The sequence below is a fragment of the Ochotona princeps genome, chromosome 12, assembly GCF_030435755.1.
Source record: "Ochotona princeps isolate mOchPri1 chromosome 12, mOchPri1.hap1, whole genome shotgun sequence".
Classification (NCBI taxonomy): Eukaryota; Metazoa; Chordata; class Mammalia; order Lagomorpha; family Ochotonidae; genus Ochotona; species Ochotona princeps.
Window position 1 is genome coordinate 11,016,502 of NC_080843.1, and position 23,584 is coordinate 11,040,085.

General features: G+C 38.2%; 1 protein-coding gene across 12 annotated transcripts in view; it reads right to left on the reverse strand.

Annotated features, from left to right (window-relative positions):
* Positions 1-13,790: 13,790 nt before the first annotated feature.
* The window catches only part of MBNL2 (muscleblind like splicing regulator 2), a 158,144-nt gene continuing 148,350 nt past the window's right edge, over positions 13,791-23,584 (reverse strand). For all 12 annotated transcript variants that reach the window (XM_036493444.2, XM_004577390.3, XM_036493446.2 and 9 more), the window contains one exon: positions 13,791-16,578. In XM_036493444.2, coding sequence (XP_036349337.1) covers positions 16,564-16,578 — 15 coding nt within the window. In that variant the 3' untranslated portion in view covers positions 13,791-16,563. The remainder of the gene's footprint in view (positions 16,579-23,584) is intronic.

Here is a 23,584-nt window from a genome sequence, read left to right on the forward strand (position 1 = left end):
CAAGCAAAACAACCCAACACCCACCTCACTGTTGCCTGCTATCCCCAATAGAGCAAGAAGAATTACGCTTCTGCCTATATTCCATGTAGCAGTAGCTGGATCATACCCTCTCTAGGCTACAGCACTGAGGGCAGTGGCGGTGGACAAGCAAGTCAGAGGTTAAAATCCCCAAACAACAAGAAACTACAACACAATGAGGAGAAGTATCAGAGAAAGCAATGACTCAGAAGAAAGATTGAGCACTTACCCCCAAAACAACCAAAAACTAATCTCAATCTCTGAGATGCGACCTGAAGACATGGAAGAATTACCAGATAAGGAATTTAAGAAAATAATGATAAAATTCATCAGAGACACAGAGAAGCATTGGGAAGAGTTCAAGGAATTAAAAAACCATGTCATTGCTGAAATAAATCAAATGAAAAAGGGAATCCTCGATTTAGAGCACAAAGCTGAGAGCCTAACCAACAGAATGAACACAGCAGAGGATAGAATATCAAAAATGGAAGACAATCAGAATGAAAGTCAGCAGCTCAGCAAACAGTTGGAGACAAACCTGAACAAAGCCAACAGGTCCATACAGGAAATAGAAGACAACCTCAAAAAGTCAAATATTAGAATAATAGGCCTTCCCGAAGGAGTGAAAAAAGAGATAGGCTTGCAATGGGTGCTCAATGAGATAATACAGGAGAACTTCCAGAACACTGGGAATATAAATCCAGCACAAATCCAGGAAGGATAGAGAACCCCCAACAGATTCGACCCAAAGAGATCCTCACCCAAACATGTGGTCCTCAAGCTCCCCTCAAGCTAATGAAAGGAAATTATTCTAAGACAAGTAAGAAGAAAGGAGAAGATTACTTTCAGAGGAAGGCAAACCAGAATCACGGCCAATCTCTCAGAAGAAACACTCCAAGCAAGGAGAGAATGGGGTAAAATATTTCAAATCCTGAAACAAAACAACTGCCAACCAAGAATAATGTACCCAGCAAAGCTTACATTTGTATTTGAGAATGAAATTAGTGAGTTCTTCCACAGTAAAGAAAAACTCGAAGAATACGCTAGCATGAAACCAGCTCTAGAAAATTTCCTTAGGAAGGTGCTAAACCCAGAAAGAAAAAATGAAAACCAAAATCAAAGATGGCAAATGGGAAGACCTCCCCACTAAAATCCATACGAGAAAAGTCAATCAATCAGAGATACTAATAGACGCAAATACACAATTGCACGCTTACACACGCTCATGGCACCTCAAAATCACAACCTATCCACATTATCCCTAAACACAAATGTCCTAAATTCATCAATCAAAAGACACAGATTAACAGAAAGTATCAACAAACAGAACCCAACCATATGTTGCCTACAAGAGACAACCTAACCGAAAAAGATGCTAAGAAACTAAAAGTGAAGGGATGGGAAAAGATATTTCACGCCAATAGGTGAGAAAAAAAGGCTGGAGTAGCTGTTCTAATCTCAGATGACAAAGACTTCAACATGACAAACATCAAAAGAGACAGAGATGGACACTTCATATTGCTGAAGGAAACTTCCAGCAGGAAATAATTAGCATTGTAAATATCTACGCACCGAACACAGGTGCACCCAGCTATGTGAAGCAATTGCTGGTGGACTTAAGAGGGGACACAGATGCACATACAATAATCGTGGGAGACCTCAACACCCCGTTAACACCGATAGACAGATCAACAAGACAGAAACTTAACAGAGAAACAGTAGAACTCACACAGACCATAGACATAATGGACTTGGAAGACATTTACAGAATCCTCCAGCCCACGGACACAGAATATACATTTTTTTCAGCAGTTCATGGCACCTTCTCCAGAATTGACCACATGATAGGGTGCAAAGCAAAACTCACTAATTTCAAAAAAATCAGAATCATACCATGCACCTTCTCAGACCACAAAGGAGTGAAACTGGAAATCAATAAATCAAAATGCCCCAGGAAATACATAAACACCTGGAGGCTGAACAATATGCAACTAAATGAACAATGGGTCAGAGAAGAAATAAAGGACGAGATCAAAAAATTTATGGAAGCCAATGAAAACTCAAATACAACATTCCAAAACTTGTGGAACATCACCAAAGCAGTGTTGCGTGGTAAGTTCATAGCAATCGGTGCTTATGTCAAAGCCCAAGAAAGATACCAATTACAAGATTTAAACATACACCTCCAAAAATTGGAGAAACAGCAACAAAATGACCCTAAAAACAAAAGGAAACAAGAAATCATCAAAACAAGGGAAAAAATAAACAAAATTGAAATAAAAAAATTATACACAAAATCAATGAATCAAAAAGCTGGTTCTTTGAGAAGATAAACAAAATAGCCCACTGTCCCGACTGACAAAGAAAAAACAAGAGAAAATGAGAATTAATAGCATCAAGGATGAAAAAGGCAACATAACAACTGACAACACAACCATTAAGAAAATAATCAGAAACTACTATGAACAACTGTACTCCAACAAATCAGAAGATCACCAAGAAATGGAAAGGTTGTTAGACTCCCACCACTTACCAAAACTTAGCCCAGAGGCAACAAACGACCTGAACAAATCTATAACTGAAGCAGAGATTGAATCAGTGATTAAAGATCTCCCAACAAAGAAAAGCCCAGGCCCAGACAGCTTCACTACAGAATTCTGCAAAACATTCCGAACAGAGCTAACCCCAACACTCTACAAACTCTTCAAAACAATAGGAAAGGAAGCAACCCTTCCAAACTCATTCTATGAAGCCAAAATAATCTTAATCCCAAAACCAGACAGAGAACTAACAGAGAAGGAAAACTACAGACCTATCTCTTTGATGAACATTGATGCTAAGATTCTCAACAAAATCCTAGTCAATAGAATTCAAAAAAACATCAGACAGATCATTCATCTGGACCAAGTAGGATTCATCCCTGGCACGCAGGGATGGTTCAACATTCGGAAATCCAAAAATGTAATACACCACATCCAAAAACTGAAGAACAAAAATCATATGATAGTATCAATTGACTCAGAAAAAGCTTTCGACAAAATCCAACACCACTTCCTGCTAAAAACCCTAACCAAAGTAGGCATAGAAGGAACAATCCACAACATAATCAATGCAATATATGAAAAACCCAACACCAGCATCATACTGAATGGAGAAGAACTGGAATCCTTCCCACTGGGATATGGAACAAGACAAGAATGTCTGCTATCAGCACTGCTGTTCAACATAGTCCTAGAGATACTCGCAGAGGCCATAAGACAAGATAAAGAAATTAAAGGAATTCAAATGGGAAACGAAGAAGTCAAGCTTTCACTATTCGCAGATGACATGATTCTTTATGTAGAAGAGCCAAGAGACTCAACACAGAGACTGCTAGAACTTATACGAGAGTTTGGTAGAGTAGCAGGGTATAAAATAAATGAACAAAAAACAACAGCCATAGTGTATGCGAACAGCCCCAAGATGGAAAAAGATCTAACTAGAAAGATATCATTCAAAATAACAGAGAAAAGTATGAAGTATCTAGGAATAAACCTCACCAAAACCGTAGGAGAACTCTTTGAAAAAACTACAGTAAGCTTAAAAAAGAAATTGAACAAGACCTCGAAAGATGGAGTAACATCCCATGCTCCTGGATAGGTAAAATCAATATCGTCAAGATGTCCATACTGCCAAAAGCAATATACACATTCAACGCAATCCCAATCAAAGTACCCAAAACATTCTTCATAGAACTGGAAACAATGATACAAAGGTTCATCTGGAAACACAAAAAACCACGAATAGCTAGAACCATCCTGAAGAATAGGAAGTTAGATTGGGTAATCACAGTTCTGGACCTCTGGACATACTATAGGGCAGTGGTTATCAAAACAGCCTGGTACTGGCACAGAGATAGAGAGGAAGATCAATGGAGCAGAATAGAAACAACAGATGGGAACCCACGCAGATACAACCAAATAATATTTGACAAAAAAACAGACGACAACCCATACAAATGGGAAGGTCTGTTCAATAAATGCTGTTGGGACAACTGACTGATAGCCTGCAGAAACCAGAAGATAGACCCACATCTTTCACCATACACTGAGATCAAATCTAAATGGATAACAGATCTAAACCTACATCCAGAAACCTTCAAACCTTTGGAAGAAAATGTTGGAAACACCCTGCAAGAGCTAGGTGTAGGTCCTGACTTTCTAAATAGAACACCAAAACACTAGCAATCAAGGCCAAAATAAACAAATGGGGCTAAATCAAACTAAGAAGCTTCTGCACAGCAAGGGAAACAATCAACAAAGTAAAAAAGCAACCCACAGAATGGGAGAAGATCTTTGCACACTACATAGGTGATCGGGGGCTAATCTCCAAGATATACAAGGATCTCCAGAGAAACCAAAACACCAAAACAAACAAACCACTCAAGAAATGGGCACGGGAAATGGGCAGACATTTCTCAAAAGAACAAATCAAAATGGCAAACAAATATATGAAAAAATGCTCAAGTTCCCTGGCAATAAGGGAAATCCAAAAAAAGACATCAATGAGTTACCACCTAACACCAATAAGAATGGCTCATTTACAAAAAACCACCAACAACACTTGCTGGTGAGGATGTAGGGTAAAGGGAACCCTTCTCCACTGCTAGTGGGAATACAAGTTGGTGTAGCCTCTGTGAAAATCAGTATGGAGAACACTCAAACAACTGAAAATCTGCATACCATACGATCCAGCAATAGCACTCCTAGGAATATATCCAAAACACCTGCTACACGAGAAACCAACATGCAAACCCATGTTCATAGCAGCATAATCAATAATTGCAAAAACTTGGAAGCAACCAAAATGCCCATCAGCAGAGGACTGGATAAGAAAGCTATGGTTTATTTACCCCATGGAATATTACTCAGCTATTAAAACAAAACAAAACAAAACAAAATGCAGTTCTTTGTGGCCAAATGGGCCCAACTGGAAACCATTATGCTAAGGTAAATGAGTCAATCCCAAAAGGTTAGATACCACATGTTTGCCTTAATTTAAGTTGAAATGCTGTCAATCTGAAAAATGGTACCTGTAAAATGTAATATTATTTCAACCTCTAACAACCTGTATCTCATGCAACAACATATTGTGATGTAATCAATGAACCAACAATCAATGTGAGGCAGACTGCTCATGATCTACATCAAAGAACTGTAAAACCTAATGCACTTTTAAGACCCTATGCTTCTCAGCAATGGGGAGGGAGAGCAGAGAAATCTTCCATGTCCCTAGAATGTGTGAGGCAGACGTAAAGAATAACCTATCAAGAACATAACAGGTAACTTATAGATAACAGACTCAAATCAGCATTAGACAATAGTAAAACACAAAGACATAGGGGGTATCAAGAGTGACCTGACAACCTCTTAACAGGAGGTCATATGCACAGAGCAGCGCGGGATCCCAGAGTGGAGCAGGTGGACAAGAGGAGACTTGTATCCCAACCCTGGAGACTCCCAGATCCTCACCAAGGACTATCAATATGGGCACCAAGGACTACATCCCAAATGCCAAGGAGACCATGGGGAATTGGAGTGCCTTCGGAGGCTAAGTACTCTGAGGTCATCCACTCCCATTTGAATCTCCCACGTGGGATAGAAGAAGTCCAAATCCCTCCTCGCAGAGCCCAATGTCACCGGAACAACAGCCAGGAGCCTTGAGTGGTCTGCAGAAACAGAAGAACAATAAACTCCCTTTGAGACTAGGGAGAGGATCTTTCTGTGGTCCTTACTTAGTTCTAATACTGGATCCCCACCTTCTCTTGCGATGGCCATCAGGGTCACCCCAGAGCCCCCCAAAAACAAAACAAAATAAAACAAACAACAAAAAAATTAGAATAGACAGAGAACAACAAGGAAAGCTTAGAACAAGACAGGAAATGATCAGTGGGGACTCACACATACCTTACTAGGTAGGACACGAAAATAAATTACTCCTAACTAGGGTATGGAGGATTTCTCTGCACACCTCTCCTAACAGTGTTCTATGCCTCAACTGGTGTCATATGCCTTGTTAAAGCCGTAAGCCAGTTTAGACTATCCTAAAATCTGTCAAGTAAAAATTATGCTTCAACACAATAAACTGCTAAATACTAAAATGAAAATAGACATGAGACAGCCGAATAGTATCCTATAGCCATTTTAAGGTAGATAGAAGCCAGTTGTATACAAACAATAATTGAAATGCTAATGAAGTAGTCACAGGATGTGGTTAAGAACCTGCATTTTCAAACATATCAGTCACTCAATACAATGTTAATTAACCCCATAATGTTGGAAACTGTTGTTGATGTTAAGTTATGGCTTTTAATTGGTCAGAACAATATTCTGCCACCTATGCCTTCAGACCAGAGTTGGTCTCCCCTAGAAACTGTTGAATTGAGCTGGACAATAAGACACTGAACTCTATGCATGCCACATGCTTGCAATGAAAGAAACAAGACTAGATTTGAACTGTAATACTGCAATAAAGTGAAGCAATCCACCATGGGGGGAGGGCACGGGGAAAGGATGGGAGAACATCAGAGCCTATGAAACGATGTTATAAAATGAAATGCATACAGGCTTTGCTTCAGTTGATTGCAGATGGAGCCTGGGATTTTGCATTTCTAGGGAATCCCCAGTTCATTCAGTGACTTACTGAAGAGTTACATGGAGTGAATACATAGGAAAGTGTTGGGGATCTCAAATCAGACTGTGTGGCTTAGCATTCCTACTTCCCTACAAACTTTGTGACTTTGGTTCAATTATCCAGTCTTTTCAGTCCTCCATTTTCTGATTAAAAACTGAAGATAATCGTGACAGAATCAGCTATAGAGTTATTACAGAGATTAAAGAAGATACTTCATTTTAGTAAGCTATCACAATATAGGTTAGATATATCTGTTGTTAGTGTAATTGAGGGGACAACTTGGCTTTCTGATCCTGGATAGTATCTCTGTAATGACAAAGTTTCAGAAACCCGTTTATTAATACATTATTTTCTAAACAGAGCAATCTATTTAGTCCCCCATAGTATTTATTAGGGGTTTTAGTGTGTCCTCCAAAAACGCATTATAGTCCTAACACCCAACACTTGTGAATGTGGCACTATTCAGAAATAGGGTCCATAGAGATGCAAGTATCTTCTTAATCAAAGTTAAGACAAGGTCTTAGGGTGGATTCTAATTCATTGACAGCTGTCCTAAAACATGATGCGAAGACAGACACAAAAGGAGAAGACTGTGTGACAACAGAGGAAGAAATTGAAATGATGCAACTGCAATCCAAGGAAGACCAAGGATCCAGGACCAACACTAGAGCCTGGAAGTGTCAAGGGGGAATCTTAGCCAGAGTTTCAGGAGTGTGCTTTTGAACTTGCAACTTCCAGGGTTGAAAGAGAATGAGTTTGTGGTATTGGAAGCTGCTGCTTTTGCGCTATGTTGTTATGGCAACCACAGGACATTCTTCAGTGTTTCTGTGTTTTTCCTCTTTTGCTCCATAGAAAGCATCTCATAGGCAATGGAATGGACTTGGCTCATGTTTTCGTGCCTCTTCAACAGTTTAACAGGGCTGTGGCAGCACTGTGATCTTTGGTGAAATCAGGTAATTGCAGGCTTCCACAGAAGTAGTGTGGCTCATTATTGTCATTATAAATTTCCTATAATTTAGGTAGGTTGTTTTTTTGGCATGAGTTGTCACCGAGGAACTAGAAGAGGTGGCTCTTGGTTGCCAAGCAATGTTTGCACAGGACAAGGAAAAAACACTTGTGGAGAAATACAAGAACTCATTTTAATATTGTGTTAAGATCTGATACTCACTGAGTTTGCTGTGTTCCTTGTGGTCAGTTAATCCTCATTATGTCTCACAGAAGTTCATCACAGAAGTTTATCCACTAGATAGATCCAGTTTATTGATGATAAAAACCTGTGCTTGGAAGCTGTGAAAATTAGAGCTGAGAGTTTAACTTAGGCAGTGCGACCAGAAACTGTTGTGAACGCAAATACTGATCTTTCCTTTCCATAGATGTGAAAATTCCTCAACTCTCTGTTTATGAATGATTACATATTTAGATTGCTCTCCATATAAACATATGTGTGAGTGTTGAATATATTTTATTATGTAGTATGTTGCATACACACACACGATCAACTAATTCAGATGGATTTTGAGTTTAAGAACCCTGCTTTCCTAAGCTACAGATTACTTTGAGTACATTTTCCTACACTTAAATGCACAAGTGCTGTCCCTGGTCTGCAAAGCGTACTAGAAGCTCACAGCAGTGGAAGGCTCCATGTAGCTGATTCCATTGCTCTTCTGCTTTTCATGGGGGAGCTTTTTACTTGGGCAGGAGTAGCGGATGCCCTGCTTGCAGGCTGTATGAGGCCCACAAATCGTTTGGTTAGGCCCTGCTAAGGCAGTGGCATGGGAGAGTTGAAATTCAACAAATCGTAGTAAGCTAGTTTTTAGTTTGATAATTTTGATGCCCGGTAAATGATGTTATAAATACTCAAATGACACTGATCGCTCTTTTTGTGTTGTTGTTTATATAAACTGTAGTCAGAAAGGCCCATAGTAACGTGAGATTATGGTAATAACAGCAGTCACATCTAACTGTTGGCTTTTCTGGAGACACCTGGGTTTTAGGGAGTCAGAAGAGATTCATTCTCTGTGGCTACTTTCTCTAGACGTCCAGATTGCCTCCTGTTTCAAGGGCTGCAGCAATGCTCACTGATTGCATCATGGCTTTATTTCCTATCACTACTGTAAAGAAATTCAACGGTTTCCTATAATGTATTTCAGCAGAATCCTATGGAATTTTGAAAATAAAGCTCTGAATGAAAAAAAGAGAGAGTTGGTGCTGTGTAACTAACATTTCTTATGTTTTTCTAGTCCTAATAAGTACTAATTTTTAAGATTATTTATTTTTATCAGAGAGCAAGATTTACAGAGAAGGAGAAACAGAGAGGAAGGTCTCCTGTCTGCTGGTTCACTCTCCAAGTGGCCGCAACGGCCGGAGCTGAGTTGATCCGAAACCAGGAGTCAGGAGCTTCCTTCAGATCTCCAAATGGGTGTAGGGTCCCAAGTCTTTGGGCCATCCTCTACTGCTTTCCTAGGCCACGAGCAGTGAGCTTCAAGGGAAGTAGAGCAGCTGGAATACGAACCAGGGCTTATATGGCATCCAAGGTCATGCCAGGCAAGGACTTTAGCCAGTAGTCTGCTGCACTGAGCCCTAGCTCTGCTTTAAATCTAGCACAGTACAAGGGTACTTCAAAAAGTTCATGGCGAGGCCAGTGTTGTCACGTAGTGAGTTAATCTGCTTCCTGTAACACGTATGTCTTATGGAGTGCCAGTTTCTATCTTGACTGCTTTGCTTCCAATCCAGCTGCATGCTAATGCACTTGGGGAAGCAGTGGGGGATGGCTCAGTTACTTGGGTCCCTAGCACTCACCTGGGATAAGCAGTTGGAGTTCTAAGTTCCGGGCATCTGCCAACTGTTGTGGTTATTAGGGAAGCAAGGAGCTCTCTTCCTGTTTCTACCTCTGTCACTCTGCCTTTTAAATAAAGGTTAAGGGCTTTTTTTTGAGCTAATGGAAAATGGATTTGAAATAATTGTATTCCGGTCCAAAAAGTTTGCAGTCTGTGTGTACTACATGTCTTTAAAAGTTTATGGAGAGATGTATATTATGAAAAATTACATTTGCATTTCAAGAATGTTTTGCACCAAAATGAACTTTTACTTCATTCCTCTATGAACTTTTGAAGTACCCGTTAAGAGTTGTCCCTCAGTGTATACATTTGTGAATTGACTGAGCAGGATTGGTGCAGCTACTTAAGGCACATCAGGCAACAGCAGCATCCCATGTTGGAACTCTGGTTTGAATCCCTGCTTCCCATCAGGCTACCTGTTATTCTGTCTGAGAAGGCAGGGCTCAAGTGCTTGGGTCTCTTACGTTCATTTGGAAGACTCAAATGGACTTCCAGGCTCCTGACTTCAGCCTGGACTAGCCCTGGATGTTGCAGACCAATTCAGAAATGAGTTAGCAGTTGAAAGATCTCCCTCTCTCTCTCAATTTCTGTCTGTAGCTCTCTCTTAGTGCTTCTAGTAAATAAATAAATAATTATAATAAATACTAAATAAATCCCAAATACTGCAAACCACTTCTAGATTGCTTAAGATACCTAATATTATGTGTATATTGAGTAGTTGTTATACTGTATTTTTAGAAAATGACACGTAGAAAATATCTGTATATCTTCAATACAGATGCAATTTTTCTTTCCAAATGTTTTTATATGAATTTAGTTGAATCCATGCATGTAGGAAACAGGATATACAGAGAGACGATCGTATTGTGAAGTCCATAGTTTCAAAGTATTTCACAAATCCTATTATGTGGGAGAAGAAAAGCTGTTTATCTTAATTCAGTATACTGACAAAGGATTTTGCTTACTGTATTTTTACTTTAAACCCGAGTAAACCCTTTACTCTTGAGCTTTTGGTCAAATTTTGACCTGAATGATAGCACAAATAAAGCTTTTTTGGACATGACTTAGGACAAGCCAGGACTTGAAGAATACTTTGGCTGTATGCGATCTTGAAAGTTTCACTTTTGCGCGTTGAATTCTCATCTACATGATGATTTTAGATCTTTTGTAAGAATAAGGCTTAGGTAAAATATATGCGAACAAAATAAGTTACTTTCTGTTTACACCCATTCCATGAAAACTGCTCTAGAGTTTAGTGGAATTCTAAAATGATTTTTGCTGAAATTTCAACCAAGTAGCTCAAATGAAATTTCAGTGCAGGCTGGAGCTGTCCTGGGGGAGACCACTTGCTAGGATTATTCATATTTCTACTCTTCTTGCAGGAAGAAAATCAGACACAATAAATAATGGTGAGCAGAGAAACAAGGTTAATATAAGGAGAAAGGCAAAATACTTAAGGAATAAATACAGGCAAATTTGGGAAGGACAAAACTTGGGATAGTCCTTTTATAGGATAAAGGTGGTTCCTGGGACGGTAGTGAATTGAGTATTCCAATGAGGGGGGCATCTTGGGCAAGATTGGTGTACTCCCTCACTTCTCTGCCTCTCTTTTGGAATCTGGTAAGTTTCATGGTGTCTGGTGCATGATGGTGGTGGAGGTGATGGGGTGCATGAGAGAATTGGGTGTGCCAACCACCCACAGCTGCAAACATCATGGAAGAGGATGGGACCCAGGTGGTACCTGGAAGGCTGTGGAGCTCTTGCTGGCAACCCTGAGTTCCTGCCCACTGTCATGTCCATATCAAAGGAACACTTCAAATAGGCAGGAGGCTCTGGTTCTTCAAAGTGTCCTACACAGGAGCAATGTGAAATCACATGTCTTTTGGTCATACAATTAAGATGCTCAAATTTTTTCCTCTGAGCTGTCGAACTCGTCACACAGAGGGCAGATTCTGAAGGATAATAGTGATTTAGAACCTATCTACTTATTACAGGATTTTTAGGTACCTTGGGTAAGGATCCTTATAGTAGTTGTAACTTCTCAGTTATTAGTAATACATGTTACTGACATAGGATGGGTTTGCTAGACAGACTCAAGGTACTTTTTAAGTTTGTACAAAAATGGCCTTAAGTAACAAATTCATTTTGTTACAGAACCTTCTCAAATCCATAGTTTTTTCATACTATGCATTTTCCAGGACTTCTTTTAAGACCACCTCCCTCCCCCTAAAACATGGGTTTCAAACATTTTTTTGTATTGAAATATACCTACCTTTCGTTCATTTTTTTTACATGAAAGCTTTGACGGATTCTCACAGAATATTCAGCACAGAGCTTGCTACCTAAATAACCTCCTGGGAAACATTCTCAATTCTACCCATTCTCATCTCTGCCACCCACCACCTCCACCAAGAGAACAGGGGGAGATTATTACCCTGATTTGTTCTGTAGCAGCCGCACTTACTGATAGTGGTACAGTCATTTGATGTAGATAGGCCAGCATGGCAGCAAAGATCACAGAATTTTCCAGAGACACAAGGGACATTTTTGAGGGAAAGTAAAAACAATAATAAGAAGCTAGTACCTTCCTCTTAAAATTAGGGAAAGATCACACTTTATTTGGTTTGCTTAGCTCTGTACCACTGCAAGCAGACTTTGCTTAAAAGGGAAAGAGTACATTTGTGTGTTTGAATCGTTAGTATTTGTTTAGACAGTTCACAATCAAAATAATGATTTTTGTTTTGGAAGCTAACTATAGAATACTGGATATTTCATACCTAGGTGCTTTCAAAGCTTAAACATTATGACATTTTTAGTCCCCTGAGGTTTAGGTTTTACTTTTTGCTTTTATGTAGTACCATAAAAAACCATTCTACTGATAAAGTTACAGTTTGTGAAACCAGGTGTGAAAATTTTTAAGTACAGTTTTTGACTTTTCACTTAAAATAACAACTTACTCTTGAAAGTCGCCACCTGGGATTTAATAGGATTTTTTTCGGGGGGTAAGGAATTCCTGATGGAATAACATGGTTTATTCTGCATTGCTCAAATATGTAACCAGTTTTACAAATATCCACAGAGGTGTCAAAAGTATTTTTATCCTCAGAAATCATGATGGTACAGTTTAAAAATGCAAGCTCTGTTGTTTGTATTGTGTCCAATGTGTTGAATGCTTCTGCTTCCTGTCATTGTGAGGGACACTGTGAGCACTCGGAAGGCCTGACTTTATGTCAGCTGTGGAGGAAAGCTGATGCCCTCTTCCTGTCCTGCCTTGGCAACCCCACCATGGGCCAGAGTGTTCCCCCGCTGGCGCGTGAATATGGTTGGTCTACTCCACAACTAATGTGGAAATGTAATGACCAGTCGTAGTTGGTTCTTTGGGAGGTGCTGAGGGTCATTAAGAGGGATTAATGCTTGTTTCTTCCCTGGTGGACTTACAGCAGGAGAGTGTGAGTTCTTGCTTTCTCAGGTTAGTTGTCTCAGGAGCAGGTAGTTGTGAAGCAAGGCTGCCTCTCCTCTTTTGTATGCACCCAGTTACCCGTAGGCTTCCCACACAAAATTGAAGCGGCACATGGGCCTCACCAGGAGCAGAAAAGATGCCAGAGCCATCCTCTTGTGCCTGTTAGACTCCAGAACTGTGAAATGACATCAACCTGCACTCCTTACAAATGGCTCTATCTCATCTATTCTATTTAGGCGACAGAAGACGAATATGACACCACTCAAAAGGCCAGTCAGTAGTACTTTCTTGAGAAATACGGTGGATCTCAAAAGACTGAGAAAGAAATTTTGATGTATCCTTCTGTCCACAAACCATCTCTTAGGAAGATCAAGGCCCTGTGTGAGATAGCAGGGGTACAACAGCTGTTCTGATCTTGGTCCATTGGGTTAAAAGCTCTGTGCAGGCGAAAGCTTAACACTATGCTCTACCTACAGCCTAAGGTCTGTGTTGTCCACACAAGCTCTAACCAGAAGCCTGTGTAGGCACAATCGAATGAGACTATTTATTCTCCATTGAGTTCTTGATGCTTCCATCTCATGAATTTCAATCAGAACCAAAAAGAGGCCTGAATGATAGAACTTCTTTTTGTCTGTAATTTTAAGGAGTCTAAAAATTATCATTTTAAAGTGTTTTTCTTACTTTTAAAAAGCCAACTCCCCAAGAAAATATATTGGATTTGTCAGATTTTGGAAGCCCGGAGCTTGGTCTTCTTACACCATTGTGTTTAACTTCACAGCACAAAAAGGAAGAACACCGCACAATCCTTTTAAATGCTTCTTTTATTTCATTGGTTGTACATTGAGTGAGTGAACTGAATATTACAACCAAAACATAGAATTGGTACAAATTAGACTCCTGTTTACACTGTAAGTTAATGGATGAGAGAATTCTTTAAGTGTTACAGAAAGATTTAGTATAAATGTTACCAGTGGTATGGCTGAAGAAATATTTCACTGAAGTGCTGTTACATCCTGAAAACCAAGAGTGAAATGCAGTTCCCATACACGTGGAGTTATTCTCTTAACTACAGTATTTGCTGAATTGATATCGTCATGTCTTGGATATTGGTGATATTTTTGTTTTTGTAATTAAACAAAGCATTTAAGATTTATTCATCATAGTCAGACTTCTGAATATAAACAAACTTTTGGCAAATAATATTTATACAGAAAAATAGTTTTAGATCCTCTCAAATCCCAGAATTATTCTATAAAATTACATTATAAATAAATAAAAAGCAAAATCTGTTGTACATCTATTTGTACATCTATGCATTTGCCTTGCTTCCTCCTTATTGTAAATGGCATATTTATGACTCTTTGCATATTATAATCACAATTCTGGACAATGGATATCATAGTAAAAAATACAGTCTTCTCTATTTGGGGATACAGGTGATGTTTTTGATGCTTAATTACTAAAGGGCTGAAAATAGTTGTGTGCCAGTAAACTTTAAAAACAAAATCATGAAACAGAAGAAAAAAAGAGAATGTTATAAACAATTAGTCTACAAAAATATCTCAGTGATTCCCATAATTTATCTTTTAGTAACGTATACTATGTTTATGATGAGTTTAAATGAATTAACAAAGAAAAAAAAGGAAAAGCAAGTTTGAATGTTTTAGGTAAGTTGTAGCATAACTACATTGCTATAGTTGAAAAAATTGCAAGTATTACTAGTACATAAAAATGAAACTACCAAAGTAATACACACTAGATACAATACTTATCCACAAATTAAAACAAATGCAACAATACAAGCACTACGTTGGATTACACGTAGAATGGAATTTTCTTTTGATACAAGGGTTATCAGATCTCTAAGATAGATAGTAATTAGACTTTGACCAACATGAATTAAAATGTAAATTTGTTTTTTTCTCAAACAAATAATGATATGGTTGGTGCAACTAGTTTTCAGAACAGGCAATGATGCCAAAATTTAAAATATTTTACATTCAATCTCAAAAGTCAAAATACTTCAATTACTAATATGTTCATAAAGAAAATGGATGTTTTAAACAATTACACATAATATCCATTTATAACAGCTGTTTTGTTTCTTAAACAATAATTTAAAAACTATGTAGGTACTGTATAGGCTATGTGCAACATATAAAATGTGAAATATGAAATATTTGGTACGATAGTGCTTAAAATAAACTTTAAAACAAACTTTCTGAACAAAATTTAATTGTATCGCTATTACCTTAAAGATCAACCAAGTATTTAAAAAAGTAAACAACATTAAAATATGTTTCATCCATATATAGTATATATATGTATGTGTATATATAATATGTATGTACTTGTATTAAAGTTTTTTATACTTTTGAGACATAAAATATGCTTTAAGGTGAAAGAATTAAAAGAACTACTTTTTCCATGCTGTAGTCAGTTACAACCCTTTAATCCAACTTTTGAAATGCAAAACAGTAATGGATTTTTTAAAAAGTGAACTATCTACTTTTTTGTTTACATAGTAATTTAAAGTCACAGTCAAATTTGCAGTGACTAAACTCAAACTTACTTAAATTAGAATATTATACAGATCTCCTCACCTACAGCTTCCTTGTTGGACTAGGTTTCTAGTTTAGAAGAGTTATTCTGTAACAGGCAACTGGATGGTGAGTTTGAAAGACTAATCCCTTTAGATTAGACTGTTGGCATGGGCCCCTCATTCCTGTCAAGCTGGATGAAGTCTGGCAAAATCTAGGCACTTCTACAAAGTCTCTCTTATAAAACAACTTTAAAAATATACTTGTAAAATAATACCTTCAAGACTTTGTTTGGTGGGGTATGAAGCTCATACCGTGCAAAAATTTCTTTTTCAATCTATTTAACGTTATTCTAGAATCACATGATTCAATGCGGCATCTTCAGGCAAACCAAATATCACACCCTGATGTGTCCCCAGCACTTGTGCTTGAATTTCCATTCAAATTTTATACCTGCAGAACAGGTATTTATTTACTTACTTATTTATTTTTACTTCACTTCTCATCTTTGCTGCAGCACTCATTTTGTCAAGAAGTGAAACATACCCTTTGCTCCAGGGGATAAGATAAAATGACAGCGATTGGAGTTGGAATTGAACCTGCCCTTGGAATAGGTTTTTAAACTAATGCTAAGTGTTTATTGCTAAATTTGAGATATTTTGAGTCGAAATGAATAAACTGGTTGGAATTCCTGCATCAGCTATAGTTATGGAGATAAGACAATATTCCTAGGACAGAAACTATGTTTAAAAATCATTTAAAAGTAAACTTTATCCTTTATGTCTTTAAACATCACAGCTGGTCTCAGGTAGTTAACTATCTTAGGTTGGAATATACTAAGCATACCATATTTAATACTCATATATGATAGAGCAGCACTAGCTTCTTAGAGTGTGGTCTGTCCAGAAGAACTAAATCTTTATTTAGCATGCAGTTTGTGGCAATTCTATTGAGGAGGAAACAGGATAGTATGTACAGTAACAATGTTTAGTTATTCTCAATGCAGAGTCTTGGCATTCCATTCCATTTCTGCTGATTATTTCAGAATTATCTGTCAAAGAAAAAGACAGGTGTGATTTAGACATCCTTTTTTCTGGGCAAAATAACAATTTTAAGTTTTATTCGCTGAAAATAGACATTTGATAAATAAGATTTTTCATTGTGTCTCATGATTTGATGCAATTATAAGCTTGCACAATCCTTGCTCTTCATGCTAAGATTTTATGCTTAATCATTTATACTAATTGACCACTATATAACATGATGATTCAAAAGCCCCGAATTTGTGTGAAACTGTGACACATACAATATAAACAGGCCCTCTCTCTCTCCCTTTCTTTCTCTCCTTCCTTTCTCCTTTCTTCCTTTCACAATAAATAAAAAACTTATTAACTCACATTTGTAATTCAAAAATGTACTCTCATCAAAAGTAACCCTATTCCCAACACAGAATAACTAATTTCAAATTCTAGGAATGTTTAAATGTCACATATTAAGAGGAAAAAGAAATATAAAGCAGTTAAAACTGCTTCATAAATCTAAAACCATGCTGAAGCACAGATAAGGCAAAGCTATCAAACACAACTGTGCTTCCTGGAGTGTGATTTTTCAAGTTTATTTCCAATTCGTATCTCTGCAAAGCAGAGGAACTTTGGTCTATGTAGTTCATTAAATTCCAAACTTAAAACCAAGTTTTTAATAAATTCTAACATTATATTATTGTTTATGAAGTGCTTTGACTAAACTTTGTATAGAGAGCAAACATGCTTAGTAAACAGCCAACTCTGTGTTTAAGAAATAACTAATAGAAGTTCAGCTAATACTCCTGCATGCTGAAATTCATTCCACAACAGAAGCCTTATTTTCACAGGTTTAATTTATGTTGGAATTTATTCTTTTGGATAATTTTCTCTTTAAGATTTAATACATTCAACTACTTGCTCCTGTGAAACATACATGAATATTTTAATTTCATTAAAATATACTGATTTGCATAGAATGATAAAAATAGATGATGAAATCATTCCATTAAATATGCTACACGGAACCTAAAACTTCAGGTACCCTTTAATTTAAAAAATATTTTTGGAATTTAAAATTAATCAGGAAAGGCAACATTCTTTGTCTCATATACTAATAGACTTGAATAAAAATATAATAGGGTTAATATGCAAATATAATATCAAGTTTTGAATATTATTATCACCATATCTTTGCCCAGTTTCTCTGCAGCCAACTAATATTCAAATTCTCCACATGGTCAGCTAATGACTTCACTTTTACATTTATATATTTATTAAGTCTAGATCTTTCTGTTTCATCTCTTGGCTTCAATGCCATCTATAAGTTCTCCAAATAATAATAATACACTTCAGGGCATAAACCCATGTCTTACTTTCTTCTCTCTTTGGCTTGAACAAGTGACTCTGATACACAGAAAAGAAAATCTTGTGGTTTCTTATACTGATATGCAATAATACATTTTTGAATATATTCTCACTTTTGCTTATTAACTGAAATTAAAATGCCACATAGAATAAAATTCCTAACCACCTGGAAAGAAAAGTATAGCACAGCAGTGGACAAATTAAGAATTTGCATTGCGGAAGTTAGTTGCAACAACGCCTTGAACTTGGGTTTGAAAAAATGAAGTACAACGCTAGCAGTGTTTAGTAGGGCTATAACTCAGTTGCCAAGCCTTAACTAGACTCACGCAGACTGCCTTCTCTCTTGCCCCAGCCTGTGCACAGATCCTCACGTGGAGAAAGACAATGGGAATAAACACTGAACTCTGAACTGTGACAGCTGCCTGAGATCGAGGCCAGGAAACTCTGGCCATCCCTTTGCCTGTGTTGTAGACCAAACAGGAATACGTGGTACAAAAATGTACCACTGCTAGCACCTGCACACCTCCAGAGGCTCAAGAGATTCAGCCTTAACTGGTAGAAAAGCTTCAGGTGTTCTTATAAGTTCCATTTTGATGGCTGCAGTTTTTCTTGAAAGTATCATTTATTATTAAATTTTTATCAGACACATACCATTTCCTAGTCTGAAATGTACTCTGGGGTGAAATTTAGCCTGGAAACAGAGGCAGGACAGGAGTCTAGGCGGACAGTCGTTGGCTGAGTGCCTCTTATTTAACTGCTGCACCTTGGCTGCTGCTGCCGCTGATTTGCAGCTCGTGTCATTACAAACTGTAGGACACTAAGGCAGGGGAGGACAGATCTGAGTGGAAGATCAGCAACTGGTCACTGGGGAGGGACGAGGAGAGGCATGTGTGTGCTGAGGGGTGGAGTGAGGAAGTGGGAAGCTGCTTTGAAGGAAAGCGCTGTCTAGTTTTAGATAGGGATCTTCTTTATTTCAATGTGTTTTTCATTGGCAATGGAGACATAATTTAAAATGAAATGAACAGGTACATGTTGTGTGCTTTCTTGTTGCCTCTCCTCTGACATTTTCTTTTGTACCAATCATATACATGAAACTCTTCAGTCCCTATTGTAATTGTTGTGGCCAGGAGGGTGGCAAGCTTCAGAAGCTGCCTGGATATTTCTAAAGAAGTAAAACCATACATTCTCAGCATTACAGGTTTTTATGTACTCTGGGTACATGGGCTACACCCAATCCTGACGCTGACCATTTTTAAAATGGTTAATTCACATAAAATTAACCAAAATGAGCTCAACACACCACACTGTGTGGTGGCGTCTATCCTGCCCACTGTTTGTTGAGATCTGAGGCTGACACCCAGAGTTCCATACTCAACCTCCAGAGTGAAGCAGTCTGGGCTTTCCGGGAAGGGTAAATTGGAAACCCATGGGTTCTGCCAGAGTACGCAGAGTCAGATCTCCTCAAAGTCCCATCTTAATTCTCATGCCTTTATCTGGATTTTAATATGCAAGCCCTTAACTTCCAGGTGGCTCTGAGGATTTGTATCACCCTCTTACAGGCTAGGCCAGTGGAGTGGCCATATTTTTTTGCAGATATGAAAAAGAAGAATTTTAATTGGCTGGTCCAATGTACCAAGCACTTACTCAAGCCAGGATGTGCTCGCTGCCATGGGAATCTCTTCAAAGGCACAGAGGTGACAGTCTGAGATGAGACCAGGGGAACAGTGATCTCAGAGGCTGTCTACACCTCTCCCAGTTGAGGAAGACACTCAAGCTAAGAGTCTGGTAACACTGAGGCAGGTGAAGCCTGGAGCTCTAGCGAGGAGGCAGAGCTGGCTGCAGGCACTGCTACCGGACTTGGGAGGCAACTAGGGCGCTTCTCCGGGCATCCTGGTCTGGGTGGCGAACCACATCCTGCCCCAAGCTGTGTCTAGCTGCATGGTGAACAACACAACACCTTGCCTAAATGCGGCAGCACTACTGTAGTGTCAGAAAAGCTATGATGATAGGAAAAATAGCAAGCATATTAAGTAAGATACATTTTATTTGTCTCCCTGATAGAATATTCCCTCAGGTAAGTAGGACTTTTATATAACAGAACTGTGGTAGGAGAAAGAACTTAAATTATTAACAAAGATTCTAGGCCAATGCAGTAAGGTAAATCAAAATTCCAAACTGAAAGCATATTTCAATTCTTACTTCTACTAAAAAGAGACTGAACAAAATTGAGAATAGCTGATGCCCGCAAAATCCACTATTCTATTTTTAAAACAAAGGTACACTTTATCTCAAATCATGAGTGCTTTCATAAATCTTTAGTGAATCCTCCAGTTACAGCGGAAACATCTGTGATGCAAAAATGTCAGTTGACTGCAGTAGAGTCTATTTATCAATAAGGAAAGGACATCATATTAGGTGAATTAAACTATTCCCCCATGGCAGTAGGATGTAAGAATATTGATGTGCAACCTTCAGTTACCCCATATGAACCTAGCACAAGTTAAGTCTTCTTTATTACTGAAGATAAAGTATGAATGGCTTCAAAGAACTTCGAAGGGATTGCTTTTTATCAAATATGTTACAAGAAGCCATGCAGTATTTTCTGTCTCCTCAACAAAGTATATAACATTAGCTTATATGCAATGGTAGATGACTTACTATAAAGTAGACCAGGTTATGTGCTGCCTAAATCCTAAGCACATTGGAATCAGGTAGGAAAAGGACATAAATGAAAGGACTTGGGATAATATAGGGAAGCATCTCCTGGGCTCCGGGCAGCTGTTATCTATAGACCCTTGGGCTCCATATTGCTTGGCCTTTCATTTTCCAAAGGAAGCTGGAAATACAGTCTAATTTACATTATGATTCAGTCTATAATTCACATTATAGAAAACAACTCAGTATGAGTCGAATATATCTTTTTGGCTGAACTCAGCTATGAGCTGCCAATTGGTGTCCCTATGAGTTTTATGTTCTCAGAAGAGATGCCCACCAGGTCTAGTTGACTGTCTGCCTGAGCTGGGCACCTGTGCAGGCTCGAGGCAGTACCGTGGGAGGCAGCAGCAGGAAGCGTGAGTAGCATCAGCAGAGGTATGAAGGCAGAGTGAATCCTGCAACTTGCCGATAATGTGGCTTTCATCCAGGGGTTCAGGTTACTTGGCCAACAGGCAATGTCATCTCTGAATCAGAGAAGAAATATGCATGTTGCCGTGCCTCTTCCATATTGTTGGTATGTTTAAGCTGAACCAGCTCTATCCTCTCACCCATGGTATGTGCTGGTTCAGTATAATCTATGTAGAGACACATTCAACTGAAGCCCATGCGCACTGTGAGCTCAACAGCTGAAATAACTAGTCCCTTTAAAAGCAGGTTGTGGAAGAAAAAACAGCAAAGGATTTACCCGGTGTTGCATAGGCACCAAATATTGCTGCTGTCTGAGTTTTCTACTTGTAATCTCCAGGAATCATACATATGAATCACTTTTGGAATTGTGGGCCTCTGAATAACTTTGAGAAATGTCTACACTTCTGGTGTCAAAGTGTCACTGCAGAGATTCAAGAATGTCAGATGCCTTACCCTTTAAAATGACAGCTCAATAGTAAATTCAAATTCAAGAGAACTCTTCTTGCTCTGTTAATTGATAGGGGACATATTTCAATGAAAACGGAAAGACTGTTCCTATGTGCTTAAGCCACAAAAACATGAGAAAAGCTGAACAGTGAATGCTGTGTTCAATTCTCCTGTGAATAGCCATTAAGGACTGTCTTGATACTGCTGAATATGGAGAGGAATATAAAACATATCGTACAAAATATTTCTGTGGCCTTGCTGAAATATGAAAAGATCTCAATGTTTTTTGTTATCACGTGTGGGGTGTGTGTGTGTGGGGTGTGTGGAAAATGTGTGTGGAGTATGTGTGTATTTCTAAGTAGGACTGGTGCATTAACTGTATTTCATAGCAAAACCATACTTGTTAAGGACAAGGGAAGTGTTTCAATCACCTTTGTGTCTCTGTGATTTAGAACAGAGCTGGATCTGCAGGAGGCATCTACTCATTGTCAGTTGCAGAATTTGAGGTTGAATAAATAGAAAGTCACTAAGGATCTGGTGCCACAATGTTGGCATCACAGAAGATACCACTCCATTCATGGGAGGGGTACAAGGGGGGCAGTTAAGAATTCAGAAATATCCAAGACAAAATAAACAGCCTTCCTTTTTTTCCCTCCCCATTGTGTATGAACTAAAGTGAAACTATCCCACGCTGGGGACACAATTCCTGATAAAGAAAGAAACAGCAGATGAAAGAAAATCCAGCTGAAGAAAGCATTCAGAGTCGGTAGGTCTCTTAGAAAACTTTCTGTGTTTACAAGGCCCTGTTCCCTCAAAAGACAAAGAAAAAAGCATTTCACTCTCTCCCTAAATAAAATGTCATTGATTTTAAAATTAGTACTGATCTCTATCTTTATCTGCAGTTTTCTCCCAATTCTGTTATGCCCTTTTACCTACTCTCCACAAGTAGTGACCCTTACTTCTGTCTCCACACTGGCTAATCGCGCTCGCTCTCTCTCTCTCTCTCTCTCTCTCTCTCTCCCTCCTCCTTCTCCTTCTTCTTCCCCATGTGTCTAGACACTATTGTCCAGAATCCCTGACTCCAAGATGAGAAACTTGTGAATTATTCTGGTAAAGCAAACTTTACAAAGAGGAATATTTGTACATCTGGGACCCCTGGTAATGCAGTTCTTCAGCACAGTATGCATTCCTGAAGTCAGGAGCAAATTTCTTTGCTCTCTTGAAGAATGCATGGTGCAGATACAGACAACCTGAATCCCTATGTTTATAGCAGCTCAACTGACAATAGCTAAGATATGGAATCAACTCAAATGCCATCAACTGATGGCTGGATAAGAAACATTTATGCTATTCAGGATAGAATAGTACTCAGCTATAAGAGAGAAAGAGAGAGAGAGAGAGAGAGAGAATGAAACCATGTCTGCCCAACAAAATCAACTGGAGATTATCATGCTTAGTGAAATAAGCCAGTCCCCAAAAGACAAATGTCACATTTTCCCTGTTTTGTGGCAACTAGTATATATAATACTAAAAACGTAATGTAGACAAACAAAATTAAACTTTTTTAGATTTAATTATGTTATAGCCCTTATCTATGTTCTTGGGTAATGATGGTTTTTCTACTTACTACTTGTTGTAATCTATTTTGTGGGGGGTTAATCTTGTGGATATCAAAAAAACTGAAGGTATGTCAACATAAAAATTTTAAGAAGAAGGAGGAGTAAGAGTGATGGAAGAAGAGGTAGGGTGGGAGGTATTATGCTTTTAAACTCTGTATATGAAATAGCATGACGTTTGTTCTCTTTTTATTAATATATATTCTAAAAGCAATTATAGTTATACAGATTAATGTTTTAATTTTCAAGAAGCTTATTTGCCCTATCCTATGACTATAAACTTTAATTGTACAGAAATTTAGAGATACATGTTATTTGTGAAGACTCATCAAATTGGAAGACTATTGTTCTGGGGGAGGACACTGTTGTATCACATTTATTTTCACAATATATTTTTATTTGTACAGTAAAGGCATATATTGGGGTTCTTGGAGGATATTCTTTTTCATATTTTAAGATTTATTTTATTTTTATTTAAAAGATA